This window comes from Porites lutea, chromosome 4, assembly GCF_958299795.1.
Source record: "Porites lutea chromosome 4, jaPorLute2.1, whole genome shotgun sequence".
In the NCBI taxonomy this organism is placed as follows: Eukaryota; Metazoa; Cnidaria; class Anthozoa; order Scleractinia; family Poritidae; genus Porites; species Porites lutea.
Window position 1 is genome coordinate 2,072,323 of NC_133204.1, and position 15,178 is coordinate 2,087,500.

Here is a 15,178-nt window from a genome sequence, read left to right on the forward strand (position 1 = left end):
TCTTTTTATCATCTATTTCAATGCATATAAGGTTGTTATAAATAATAAAAAAACCCTGTGTAATTAGAATTAGGCGGACATCGCCACAAACTTTTCTGCTTTCTGCTTATTAGAGATATCTACTAAATACAGGGTTTGTTTTTCTCAAATTATGGAAAGAAACGTTTTGCCACATTTTGAGCTATTCTACTGCTGAATACAGGGTGTCTGCTTAATATGAGGTCTGTATAATACTGGTTTCACCATACAATGTAGAAAATTGAATTTTTTTTAAATTGAATAGAAGAGGTGGTTTTGTAAACTCAACGTTTCCTTCAAAGGCGAATAATTTTCCCCAGAAATCAAATTCAACTAATGACAAAAAATATAAAAGCAAATCTCTACGAAATTTCGAGATTTCAAATTCAACGTCAAGAAAACTACAGAAAAACGGCGCCTTACCTCGAGCAACCGGGTCACCATTGTCTGCACTTATTAAGAACAACACAAGCTGAACAAGAAACCTTTTTCCCTGACTTGGCGAGTCGACAGATGAAAACAAAGCTCTTCTTTTCTTCACAGGCTGGGAAGCAGAATTTAAAGTTCTGGCGATTCCACATAACCCATTAGATCATTGTTTGCGAAAGGATTTTTTAACTGCGATTTGATTTGCAATGTTTGAAAATTCTGTAAAGATCAAGCTTTTGCACATACCGATTTTCACACATGAATTGATCCGTCAAAACTGTCAATTAAATTGAACTTAAATGGTCTCCTTACTGATTTTTAATCTTGGTGAATAGTGGCTTTAGGAATATTAACCTCGCCGCGAATATTCCGCTTCTATTCACCTCGTGTTCAAGAATATTAGAGCGCTTAATTGTTAATTGTCCAATGTGAAGCACGGTACAAAATATCAGTCAAAGCAGGAAAAGATGTTTTCCACATGATTCCTGGTCATGTCCTTGAGAAAAATACTCGAAACCTTTATACGTTTTTTTCCTTCCTCTTTCAACAGAAAATACGTCCACAGGGTCGCTTGTACGGTCGGCATTTTGTGTTCAACGCTTATCCCGGCCGCAATGCTACTTGTCCTCTTTCAAGCTGTTCCAACAAAAACAATGGTCCACGCGGTCGCTTTAACTGTATTTCTACCGTTTCTTGTAAAGGATCCGTTTGTGTAGAAGTTTTAACCAGTTTCTATGGTAGGTTCTTCGTTGAAGGAGGACAATTTATCAAGTACACACCCTCCACTTAGGCAGCCATTTTTTTCATTTGTTGACCCCGCCTCGCTTTGGCGGGCTGGATCTTCCGGAAGTCAACCAGTTTACCGGAAACTGTTTCCGCATAGTCCGCATAGTTTTTGAAATTAAGATATCCTAAAGGCGTGGCTGGGAGACTCCCTCTCTGTCCTATTATGGCTCTTGCCAGAGTATAATACCATCAGGAACTGACCTGATACAACTCACTTTGACTCTGAAGATGACTACCGCACAGGTTGTCGAAACGTCAGTCATTGTCAACAACAACAGTGCTGTTCAGGACTACGTTCTCTCGGACGATCATATTACTTGTGAAATAACACATGTTTACACTTGAAGAAACTAGTTTGTACAAATATATCTGTATATCACTAGATGGTCATTCAACCTTACAGAAGGAAAAACTTACATGAAAGCAAATAAAAATAAGCCTGACCCTCTTAAATAAACTCTACAAAATTGCTAGTGGAAAGAAAGTTAGGCAGCGCATTCAAAAAAAAAAAAACAACAACAACAACAACAAAGAAAAGAAAGAAAGAAAAATAGTAATTCTCAATCGTTAGACCATAGCTAGTTGTTCTTGGTTCAATAAGTGAAACCAGACGTGACCATTATGCGTTGACTTCACCGCAAGGAAAATAAATTTTTAGACTGGGCAACATTTTTTTTGGCCTATTGGTGACCGTATTAAGGGGGTCCACTGTAGTATGGTTGCTAAGCCAATTAAAACTCTAGCACTGAACTATCATCCAATGCTCCAGTTTTTGTAACACGTGGAGCTTGGGAATTATTCATTTACACTCAAGGTTTTGATGAACACGGTTCGTTGCTCCGTCGTTTGATATGTATGCTACGGGCCTTCGTCAGTTACTACGCTTCCTTCTTTACTTTCTTTTAATGGGAAGTTTAGTGACCGGGGGAGAGGACAGGATTGATCGCCTCGATATCATCATCAAGGAGGAAAGAAAATTTCCATGGGAAAGCATAAGACTTCCGCAGACTTTATTTCCTTTGAATTACAACATCAGATTGGACACGGACTTAAAATTATTCTATGTAAAGGGAACAGTTGGTATAACAGTGAAGTGTGCAAAGCAAACAGCTAATATTATTCTTCATCTCAGAGACATGAATGTCACGAATACAGCAGTCTTTGAGAAAAGACAACAAGATGTAGATGTTTCTGATGATGTGCGAGATGAAGAACTAATTAAAAGGTTAAAGAAAGGACAGCAAGATAGAGAATTGAACGTCGTAGGAACGATGAGTGATAAGACTCTTGAAATGTTTCTTATTAAAGTAAACGAGGAACTTATCCCAGGACAAACTTACATGATTCACATTGAATTCAATTATCCCCTAAAGGATACTCCGTATGGGTTTTATAGAAGCTCCTCCACTGCAGAAAATGGCAAAAAAAGGTGAGTGAAGCGTCGTTAGTAAAGTGTTTGATTTATCTCACTACAGTGGAATCCCGTTCTCGTGAAGCGTATCATTGAGATACTTATGCCCTCACCATTATTGAATTTTACATCTGTTCGTGGGATGAAAAACCTATGACAAATGATATGAAAAATGAAAAAACAAAACAAAAGAACAACAACAAAAAAAAAACACTCCAGGCAGATAGAGGCTAAAGGAAGAGGTAGCCAAATTCACTGATGCAGCCTAAGAAGACGGACAAATACAATATACCAATGGCTTACCTTAGCTAAGATAAAATCCTTAGTGATCGCTGATCATAATCAGAAGCCGTAACAAGACTAATTGTCACAAAGCTACTCATACATCATAATTGGTTCTTAATAAAACATCAACCAAGCTTCTTTAAAAAACATTTTTCCGCTTTCATTTTTTAAGTCAATACAGCAGTAAACTACCAACAGTTATTTGGTCCTTTCTTTTCTGCGTTTGATAATGCATGTTTATTATTTAACAATTAATGAATGAGGCTGAGCATCCACCACTAGCCACCGACACTGAGGTGAATAATTGTTTTAGTATAACTAAAACAGTGAGATAATTGAGCGCCAAAATGGTGAGTTTTTAACTCATTTACTGTTGCCAACGATTACAATTTTGGCGCACAATAGCCGAACGGCCCCCGGGTCGTCGCTTTTTCTTGCCGACAAATAAAACTTTTGAAGGCATTTGTTTAGCTCTTGCGAGGAAATTTCTTCAAAAGGAGTTGTGAATTTTTTTGTATTTAAAGTCATTCTGTAAAAAAGATTATTAAATTTAGTTTTAAGCTTATTTATGAACAAGCCAACTAAATAAAGTAACACAAGACTTCAGCTTAATTTGCATTTGTAAACAAAAAACTTTTTCACCGGTTTTATCGATAAATTCAAGTCAAAAAGACAAAAAGCTTTACCTGTTAAAACTTAAAAACCGAAAATTCATCTTCTTCGTGTATTTCGGGAACAGCTTGCTTGATTAATTGCGAAATTTCGTTGTTTGTTACAGCAGCAAACGGGTAAGGCATTTTGGTCGCAACTTACGCGAGCTTGGAGTAGCTCGCTCGGACTGGAACCGGAGTTGAATCGGTGAATAGTGCAGGATGTTCACTGATTTAGTGGCCAATCAGAGCGCGCGAAAAACACTATCCACTGTTTTAGTATATACTAAATTTATTTATTTTTTATGTGAGCACATATGTATTACATTAGAAACAGTAAAACAAATACACATTAGTTCAAAATTAAAGGCTAAAAATTACAATCAAGTGGTTAACGAGAAGAACAAGTTTACAAAGTGACTTAACGGCTTATGACCACAATAATGATCGAAAAGTTGATTTTTCAATCAGTCAGTCACACAAACCGGCTTGGAAGAAAAAATCGGAGTATTCCCAGAAGAAGTCGAACTGTAACTACTGAGTCCAGATACTGTAACCAATATGCTACTGAAGACTCAATGGAACCATACTACTATGTCTAATAGGTTCATCTGACAAACAATCCTGAATCCTGTCGGTATCGTCGGTATGTGCTTATTGCGCTATGATAGAGATGTGATGGTGCGGCGTTTTGAGCCTGTTGAATACATGAGAGAAATGACAAGGCCTGATTTTTGTCTTTCAAACCGCCTGTGCCACTGATTGAAAGGTCATCTTCTCGTGTAGTTGTATAAGCTCATTAACTGGTTCAGTTAATTTTTGCCAGTGCAATCACGTATTGAAATTAAAAACGTTGATCATGTTGTCATCAATAATTATGAAAAGTATGTTATCTAACCATTAAATGTTTTTAGGGTTACCTCTATAGGGTACTTCATGGATCAGGGCTCCGCGTTTTTTCCTCTCCCGCTCAATAACTAGTCTTCTTGAGGCACCATAAAAGCACAAACTCAAAAGAATGAACTTTCCTGCATTAAACCTGCTTTAATACTGCGACAGAAACCAGTCATTGTTTTCGGTCAGACGTTTTTATTTCTAGCCGCACTGACTATTGCAATAGCTAGCCTACTTTAAGGGTTGCCGGCGTATCAAATTCAGAAACTTCAAGGAGTTCAGAACTCTCCTGCACGTCTCGTGTTCGAAGAAAGCAAATTCTGTCACATTACACCAGTGCTAAGAGCCCTGCACTGGTTACCCGTCGCGTATCACATTTACTGGCCTTCCTGTGCCATGCCCAGTCATTAATCCCGTTTCGGCCATCTCAGCTGAAAAAAGGACATTGTTAATTACTACCCAGTAGCCCAGAACTGAGGCGTTGGGTGTTTCCATAAATAATTTTTCTTTATTTTTGCAGCTTCTGTTAAAGGTGTTCTAAATTACTTGATCAATTGAAACGGAGTTATTTTATTTCAGATACCTTGCTGTCTCGGTTTTTGAGCCCATTTTTGCCCGACGGGCTTTCCCCTGCTTTGACGAGCCTGCGATGAAGGCTACGTTTACAGTGACCATTATAAGAGAGGGGCAATACAACGCTCTTTCTAATATGCCTAAATATAAAACGGTGAGTACTCACCTACATGTATACGTATCTCATAGGAAAGATTAACAGTAAACTTCTTTTAAGGTAAAATTGAATATATATTTCTAGCCAGATTGTTGATAACGTTATCGCCCAATGGACCTTTTGTGTCGAACAGTTTTATCTCCAAGTAGCTATTGCCTTTTGACGCTTTTTCACTCAAATGACTACAAATTTCATTGGATTGGTTTTCAAAAAATCGTCCAGATATATCTTCTAAATTTCGGCATCATCGTTCTAAAACTCCGTGCCGTAGCCAGACGAAAATTAATGGGAATCAATGTATAGCTTTCCGTAGCTGGACTAGGCAAAATTAAATTTATTCCCCTACTCAGTTTTAATGCCTTTCTGAATCACCACCACCACTACTAACACCATCACCACCACCACTTCCACCACCACAACCCCCATAGAACTCTAAATGTGGTGGTGGTAATGTTTTGCAACAAGGTGGTGGAGACAAAAATAGAAATGTGGAGATGGCAGAGGGATATCAGCTAAGGAACTCGAATGTTAATAATAATAATCCTTATTTATCCATCTTTAAAAATAACATATATACTTTGGATTTACAATAATAATAAAGTTAATTAACAATTATTATTGATCGAGCCCGAAGGGACTCTGAGTCAATAGCCCATGAGGCCGAAGGCCGAACGGGCTATTGACTCGGAGGCCACGAGGACGAGAGGAATAATTGTTTTAGTAAAATCCAACGTGTTGGTTAAAAATACCCAGACAAAACAACTTGAGCTAGCAAAACGCGATTCAGCCGCCACTGTTTTGTTTCCAAAGCCGGCGCTTTTCGCTACTAGTGGGCTATAACACATAGCCTAGTTGTATCTCAACCAATCAGAAGGCAGCATCGATAATAGACCACTAGTTGGGTTAAAAATATACAGATCATAAAAGGAGGAGTAAGTCTTGCAGCTCTTGCCATAAACGAGTTAGTATGACGTCTTTGCGTTCCTGACTTTGGTATAAAACTAAACCTGATTTAGATCTTAAGTTATAGCTTGGGCTGTTATTTGGCTTTGTGAGAAATATTTGATTTTGGCTGGTTATGCGCAGTTCTTTCTAATCCACCCTCTGTCGCTACGGTTATTAATGATGGTGCTTCTGCTTGAGGCAATCGGTAGAACTAAGCAAAGTAATGGTGGTGGTGGAGTAAAACAATGGAAATATGATAAAGGGGATGGTAGCGGTGGCGGTGGAGAGGTTAGAACTGTGATATTGGTTCATGGAAGCCAATGCAACTATGTAGTGGTGCTAGTGGTGAGAGGGCATTAAAATTGAGGAGGAAGCTAATCAAACCTCGCTAATACGGACTCTGAAGTAGACATAGAAAGTGTCCGTATTAACGGGTCATGTTATTAAAGTAAAAAAAAAAAAAAAAAACCACCTTTTATTAGAGCAAAATACTAAAGAAATAAAAGAGGACATTAGCATAGTCAAATTAAACATCTCGCAAACATCTCAATATCTTCACTAAGCCGTCATTCCGCGAACTAAATCCACGGAATCGACTCACTTGAAACCTGGCGTTCTCTGCATAACTCGTTTGATGCCAAAACAGTCTGAAATTGACGTCTAAAAATAACCCTATCCGGTGTACTGTGGCACTAACAGGCCATGTATACTACTAAATACCTTATTCACCTCGTCCGTTCGGCTATTACAGAGAAATCTAAGACTTTGACCGGCCATGAAACATTAAGGCCTCAGTCTGAGATTTCCCTGTAATGACCTCACTTTCGGTTAATAAGTGGTATTTAATGAAATCTTGTGAACAAAAATCCAACATTTAACATTGTAACTTAACAACTTGTGTATTATCTCTCCATTCCAGGTTAAAATTGGAGAAGATTTATACGCTGATCATTTTAAAGAGTCAGTGAAGATGAGTACTTATTTGGTGGCGTTTGTTGTGAGCCACTTCAAGTCCATAGAAACTAACACAAGTAGTGGCATCAAGGTATGCGGCTCGAATCATAACTTGAGCTTAAAAGAGAATTAAGAGAAACACGTACGATATTGAAAGAATTAGGTGATATAGCTATTGTCGGAGACTTTCTCGGGAATAGAAAGTTGTGCGATCTCAAACGCAAATGTCTGCCAAGTTTTCTCCTTTGATTAATCAAGGAAGTAAAATTATTGTATTTCCGTTAGGCCATGGTTTTTGCTTCTTATTGGACATTACTAAACCACGAAATAGCGAAACGAAACACTGAAACACCGAAACAGCGAAATGAAACACCGAAACAGCTGATGATTTTCTTTTCGAACCAAGAAACTCACAAAATTGATAGTTGACAAAGCTTTAGCATTCGCTGAGAGTCATAGGTAACTTGCTTGCAATTCAACGACTAGGAAATCAAACGAGGAAAATGAAAAAGTGCATGGAAATATACCTGAACATACAGGAAAGAAACCCTGCTCCGAACTTGGCCAGTTGGGGAAGAAGCAACTCTACAAATGAGAGATCCATTATATCATCACCACCACCGATATTGTTGTCTCGAGTGGAACCTTTTGACGTTTAGCTAGCTAGTATAGTGTGTTTTTTACCCGGAGGATACTCAAGAAACTTTTTTTTTTATGGGAAGGCTCTGCCACAAGGTCCAAACCCTTACCCTTTTATACACCGTTTTTAACAGAACAGGCACCCCTTTCGTATACCCTCTATTGACAAATGGTAGCCCTTTTCTTAGTAAAATCCAACTTGTGGTCAAGAGAGAATGATCTAAGAGGGCGAATCCCCATACATGACCCTCTTCCAATGAAAATTATTTTCAATCTATTCTTGGCTCTGTGTCATACTGCGTGGTTATTTTAAGGACGCCACCTTATTGGTCGGTTAGAGTTAAACTTGGCGGGTAATTCATTTCACTGCCGATCACGCACAGCAAGCGATGTGACGTGCAAACTTGGTATTACTTTCGGCGACGAGTCAAAAGATTTATACGTGGAATAATCTGGCCAGACTAGCTGACGAAGAGCAAAGCGGTCCAGGTTTGTGGGAGTTCGCCGCAAAAAAAGCAGGTTCCGACTCTGCGAAAACTGCTTATCACAAAAAACGACAACTGTCTCTTCCGGCGACATCCACGCTCGCCCGCGAGCTGTGATACCGTCGTTTGGATTCAACCGTGGACACGTAACGAGAAAATAAGTTCAAAGTGGGTTCAAACATGAATGTTTGGCCGCCAAAACATTTGAATTTTGAGAGGACGCTAGACAAATTTGGGTACACCGCTCACTACAAAAAAATTGACCGAAACCGGAAACCGCGCATCAAAACTCTCCGGCATCCAGTTTATAATTAGCGACTTTTTAACAGCTTGAAGCATCTGACCTGATTTGTGTTTGCAAAGCAAAATATTCATCGCAAGTATTAGACGTTCAGAAGAAACTTTCAAGAATAATTCTTAAAAGCAAATGTACTGTTTCTGAACGAAAAATATTCCTGGAAAAAGAGAAAAAATATCTCGCACATTTGCTTAAACAGTTGAAGCCAGCCACTCATTGAAGGTTTCGTGTTTCGCGCGTGATAACCTTTTCCTCTGGCTTTCACAGTGTGTCAGAATTCAATATTCGTTACTTTAAATGAGGCTACCAGCCGTTAGAAAATCTCAATCTTTAATCTCAAAGTGAAATGTTGACTCCAATACTGCAATCCCATTGTAAATGAAATTCATTCCTAAATCATGAGCGGAGAGCGCTGATCAAAAACATGTGAACAACAGTAGCCGATTAGTATCAGCTCCTGGCGCTAATAACTATAATGGCTGTCAAACTGCAAATGTTTGCGGCGAAACATGTCACGTTCACGTGAAAGTAGACCGTGCGGGTCACGGAAACAACAGACAAAAATAACCTTCGCAGCACGCGCGAGAACTTTAAATAGATTTTAAAAAATTATCGTGGGGCACAGGGATTCGCTCTCTTAGCTCATTCTCTCTTGCTTGTGGTCTATTATCAATGCTACGTTCTGATTGGTTGAGCTACTACTAGGCTACATCAGGAGCCTGGCTATATGTTATAGCCCACTAGTAGCGAAAAGCGCGGGCTTTTTGGCGGCAAAAAAGGATTAAAGGCTAGCTTTAACTAGCTAAACTTTTTTTAGTCTCGATATTTTTGACCATTCAACTAGTTTGATTTTACTAAAACAATTATTCCTCTCGCCCTCATGACCTCTGAGTCAATAGCTCATTCCGCCTTCGGCCTCATTCATGGGCTATTGACTCAGAGCCCACTCGGGCTCGAGGAATAATTGTTAAATATACCAAGTTTAGACCTTTGCATCCCATTTAACTGCTGTAAATGCACTCTCTTTTAAACACCAATAAAAGGCACAAAACCACAATGTTTTCTCAATTCTTTCACAGCCGTAAAATGGATCTGTATGCCCTTAACTTTAGGGCCCTTTTACAGACGAAAGGAGAGATTCGCCACCATTCCATTGTTTTTCTTCAACTAGTGAAATCCCCACCATTTTATATACATTAAGCCTGAAAAAGATACTCCTTTTAGGCGGACCCCCCTGTTTAGGCCAATATGGGGGGGGGGGGGGGGGAGTGGGGAAGAACCCGCAGAAGGAAAACAAAGGGCACTATCGTCAATAATGATTTCCCTTAGACTCTTTTTTATATTTTATTTATTGCTTCGTACAAACTAAACTCTTCTGCTCCTTATGCGTCAGTAAAATAGCACATGCGGCTAGAGTGATTTTACTTAATCCCTGACTTGATTAGTCGTTTTTTGAATGTCACCGTGACATCCAAAAACGGCTGCGAGGAAGACTATGACTTGACTAATATGCAGTATTCCGCTTTAATCTCATTGTTTTGTTTTATGTACTTAATGTAACTGTTTGGCACTAATTGTTACCCTGTTTCACGGCTTAAAAAGAAGCACTCTAATGTTGACCAGTTTTAACAACTGCTTCGAGAAACTTTTCACCAATCAATCTGACGAATAGGGTTGGCTGTTATCAGGAGCAAACCTCGGCCCAGTCTCCAGCTGTGGGTGTTTCGATGCGCCTGCGGTACTTCTTACCTGGGTGGGGAGTACCACGGGTGCTTCGAGGTTAAGATTTGGTTAAGATTAAGATTTGGTCCGCGCAAAGAAGCTTTATCAACGAGTATCACAACCCACTTGACTTACAATTTTTAAAATGTAAAACAATGAAAGAGTTCTCCTCACTGGAGCAATATGTTAAGGTTTTCAAAGCTTTCAGGTCAGTGAAGATCTTATACCTGCCACCTTTTTCTGAGACAAATGTATGGGGTTTTCGTCTTGTCATGACCGGAATTTTCCGAAGACTTTCAAACGTCGTCGAAAATGTCCGAAGATGTTCCAACGACCTAGCTTTGAGTACTTCTGAGCCCTTTCAATGGCGACATTTTTGCGTGTTTAGATAAAGTTAAGGGCCTTTTTGGAATATTTTCGGGAATATTCAATATATTTTATGTTATTAGCCATGTGTTAAAGAACAATTCGTCCGGATTTGTGAATCAGCCGTGAGAAATTGTCCTTGATGCGTGAGATCGATGTCTTTAGTCTGCAGGCGTGAGACTAGTCTGAAATATCACCCGTCTCATCGCCCCAACCCATCAATAGGTGGCAAGGCGAGAGAGAGAGAGACGCTTGCAGTCCGTAGTTGGGTGGGGCAAAGAGACGGATGCAGGAGCCCATGGGCTCCTGAAGGATGACATTTCAGACTAACGTGAGACTCACCCATATTAAAATGGGTGAGGGTTGGCAGGCAGATGATATACGGCCTTTCACCCATTAAAACACCCTGCCAGCAGAGCCCTTCTTTCGCCAGCTCGATTTTGGCGTGCTAGAAAAAGACGCTGCATAAATTGAGTAAGATCTTTGTTGAGCATGCAGGGCTTTTTGCAAGGATATAGTTTCGACGCAGGCCTAACAGCCGTGCGCTTGCTACAGAGGGATCGGTTATGACCATCGGTTTATCAATAAACAGATGCTTGACTTGAAGAAACAAGTTTGATGAGAGAAAGCAAGATTGACTAGTCCGCCAAGTTTCGTCTGCGGCGGCCTCGAAGGTTTGACGTGATTCAGGCAGAGCCTCCTTCTCCCCTCCTTCAGAAGAAGAAGAAGACAAATGGAGTCTCTGCTCGCAAGGTGCCCTAACAATTTTTCACTTTAAAAAATATTTTTTAAAAAATAGCTCTTTCGGTGTTTCGTTCGTGGTACATTATTCTGAAGGTGTAATTTTGGTGGCGGTATCGTAAGCAGTTTTGAAATTAAAGAGAAGGTCCCCCGAAGCTTTCCCCGGACGCAGGAACCATAAAAGAAGCCTGGTCTTACTGAATATAATAGAGTTAATTTTGCCTCACATGGGAAAGACAAAAGATAACTGATTATTTTCTGTTATCCACACAGGTCCGTTTGTGGGCTCCTCCGTCGCAGATCTCACAGGGTACTTACGCGTTGGACATCGCTGCAAAGACTCTTTCAAATTATGAGAAATTCTTCAAGATACCGTTTCCTCTTCCAAAGGAAGGTAACCAACTGACGTCGGCGTTCAATTATATCAGCAATCAGTGTCTGCTCCTCGCTAGTTTCAGAATACTAAATTTAGCTGCTAGTGTACCTAATAGGTTAAAGAGTGCTGCCTTGATGTCAACAAACAAGTTGATTGAAAATCCTGTATTCTAACAAGACTTATACCTGTAACGTATTTCGTCGTTCCGTAAGGCCGGGGTAAGAACAGATCGTGCTTCAAAAATTCAACAGACCTTTTATTCTGCCAACGAAATACACAAAAGCATGTGACAACCACTGCAAGAGGGTGATGCAAGTGCACGTGGTATGACGTCATACACCACAATGCCTAACAAGGTACCGTAAAATTCCGAAAATAAGCCCCGGGGCTTATATTTTTCAAAGGCCCTTTTTGAGGGGCTTATTTTTGGAGGGGCTTTTATTCGGAGGGATATTTGCGTTTCAAAATCGATTGGGCTAGCCTTATAGTTGGAAGTAAATTTTCCTTTTTTTCTTTGTTTTACTTTGTATTTGAGGGCAGTTTCCAAGTACAAGCCCCCGGGGGGCTTATATTTGGAGGGGCGATTTAACAGAGGGTATTTGCGTTACGAGTTTGGGGGGCTTATATTTGGAGGGGCTTGTTTTCGAAATTTTACGGTATATAAAGGCAATTGGCGCGCAAAGAATCGTGTTAAAAATCCGTTGCATTGTGGTTAAAAAAAATCCAGATGCATCGTGGGTAGAAATCAAAACTTTTTGTCGTTTGCTGCCTTGTTCGCTCGCTTCACGCTCGCTCTCGCGGCAACAACAGGGCGTAATCCTAATAAAAGGGTTGACGACTCCAAAAAGTATTTGTACGCGCATAGTATTAAGTTTTGCTCTTTATTTAATACCTAAGATATTTCAAATAGGTTTAGTTTGCATGCTAGTAACCTCTCCATCTCGATGTCGACTGAAGCGAGCCCTGCACCTCGCTTTCGCGTATCCTTAACCGTGTCGCGCGTTTCATGATATCTCCCAAAATTGGATTGTGCAAACTAAATTTAGACTTAGATAGCTATGCTTTCAGTTCCCTAAAAGTGCTGTGTGCTATACAGTACTAAAAACACTTGTTTCGTAAGTTCACGCGACATGGGAGGAAATAGAGCCTCCCACGCAGCTAGCGCTAGGGCTTTGTCACCCGTTCTTTCGGAGAAAGAATTAACGCCGGTGTTCGAAATGCTCAAAACGTCTGCGTGGGAGGGTGAAAAAGGCCTGACATGATTGCGTCAGTAACTTTATTGGTGGCCAGCCATGAATATCCTGTCGTGTTGATTCCTATTAGTAGGGTATAGTAGAGGTTAAAAATTGCAAGCATAATTCTCCTGGAAAGCCACGAGAAGATGCTGGGCAGTAAATATGAAAAACGATGACTTGGGATACGCAATTTGCTAATTACAAACCCTTTTATTGGGTCAATTAATAGTTGTGGTGAAAGGACTACAAGGGAGTCCTAGTGATCTGGGTCTTTATTGGTCAGTTTACAATCGATATCATGGAAAAATAATCTGAAACTGTTTACTCTTGTCCCTGTACGACGTTTTCCCAGGGATCCATGGTCAATGCATTTAGGTGACGTATCTCACTACTTCGCTCGGACCACGTGACCCCAAACGCACTGACCGCCCGGAATAGCAAGGCCTAGGAACTAGGCAATACTCTGGCCACAGAATACCAAAAAATAGCGTAATTAGAATAAAGCAATAGGTGTGTTACGATTTTAATCATACCGTTGGTAATTTCTGCTAAACATAATCATGTAACGCCTTTATATTGACAGGACACTCAAGGCATCATTGCAAATTAGAATTGTTCCAGTTTCAATTCAATGATTCTTGGAGCGAAAATTATGAATCAGTGAACCGGAAGTGGAACAATTCGTTGTATGCAATGAACAATGAAAGAAGTAGGAAATAGAATACCTTTCACCTTGAGTCTGACACATATTTCTTATCATTAGCTATGAGAAACATAAAGACCACTGTTGAACTCGACTCAGTCACTCACCGTGGGAAATAATCCCGTCATTTTTCAGGTCTGGTTGCCTATCCTGCGGACCTTTTAGGGGGTGGGTTGGAAAACTGGGGTTTGGTCGCAGTTGTTACTTCAGCGCTTCTATTTGATCCTGATGTGTCAACGGATTCTGCAGAACAAATTGTGTCTAGGACAGTTACACACGAATTATCACACCAGGTATGGGTCGATATGGGAAATTATAGACTGATCTATCACCACTTCTACCTCATTCACTACCAAGCTCAATCTCCTATTATTTGTACCCTTTGATAAATAAGATGCAACAATATGACTTAATTTATGACCCAGAGATTATCAGTACCAACATTATTTTTGAAAAAAAAAAAAATTTATCGCCATTTAAATTTGTTTTGTTTTGAGTTTAAATTTGTTGATAATGGCGTCCTAAAGACCCCGAAACGAGGGATTGTTTTTTTTCGTTTTTTGTTGCTTGACTATACATCGTTCTCAATAAGATAATATTTTGTAGGTTTTATTACAAAGTAAAATTAGGATCAGGAAGCAACTCATTGCAAATAAATTGGCCATGTGAAGGACTTTGGCAGCACCTGTCATTTTAATGATCGATACAGATCTTAAAATAAATGCCATTTGTATAAAAGGGGAGATCGGCCCATACTTGAACAAAAAAGGGCAAGTCTCTCAAGATCGAACACGTGAAAGGCGAGACGTCAGTAACTTTATTTATTTACGGCCAGACAGTTGGAAATAAGGGATTCAAAATACCTTCTTGCCAGACTCCCAACATATAACATGGTTTGTTAATTCAATACCACATGATACTCTGTTCAAAGGGACTTTAAGGTTGAAGGTGGGCAATTATTTGTTATTTTAAAAAAGTTATGCGATAAGTCCAGACCTAATTTTCTACTCAGTTGAAATTATTTTTTGTTTCTTAGCTATACATTCAAAATTCTTAACCCTATTCAGACGGGACTTTTTTTGCTGCCTGCGACCGGGGGCGGCTTCACCTCTCCCCCTCTGTAACTTCAAAACCACTCATGATACGTGCACCAAATTACACAAAATAATGTACTCATTTCCAACATCCAGGTATAACTTGACTTGTTTGACTGTATTTGTTATTTCATCTTTCAGTGGTTTGGAAATCTCGTTACAGTGAAATGGTGGAACGATATTTGGCTTAGCGAGGGCTTTGCTACTTATATGGAGGATATCGGATTGAGTTTTATTGAGCCAACCTGGAGTATGATGGACCAGTTTGTCCATGACAAACTTTACTCAGCTTTCAACTACGATCAGTCAAGTTTTTCACATCCGGTATCAGTGGCGCTCCAAGATCCCAAAAACATCGCTGACATCCTCGACACATTATCATACGCAAAGGTTTGAACGAAACATGATAATTTTCTT

At 39.7% G+C, this 15,178-nt stretch overlaps 1 protein-coding gene across 1 annotated transcript in view; it reads left to right on the forward strand.

Moving 5' to 3' along the window:
* The first annotated feature begins 1,994 nt into the window (after positions 1-1,994).
* LOC140935219 (aminopeptidase A-like) overlaps positions 1,995-15,178 on the forward strand; it is a 46,478-nt gene continuing 33,294 nt past the window's right edge. The window contains exons 1-6 of the mRNA XM_073384760.1: positions 1,995-2,662; positions 5,053-5,200; positions 7,068-7,193; positions 11,627-11,747; positions 13,803-13,960; positions 14,903-15,151. Coding sequence (XP_073240861.1) covers positions 2,085-2,662; positions 5,053-5,200; positions 7,068-7,193; positions 11,627-11,747; positions 13,803-13,960; positions 14,903-15,151 — 1,380 coding nt within the window. The 5' untranslated portion in view covers positions 1,995-2,084. The remainder of the gene's footprint in view (positions 2,663-5,052; positions 5,201-7,067; positions 7,194-11,626; positions 11,748-13,802; positions 13,961-14,902; positions 15,152-15,178) is intronic.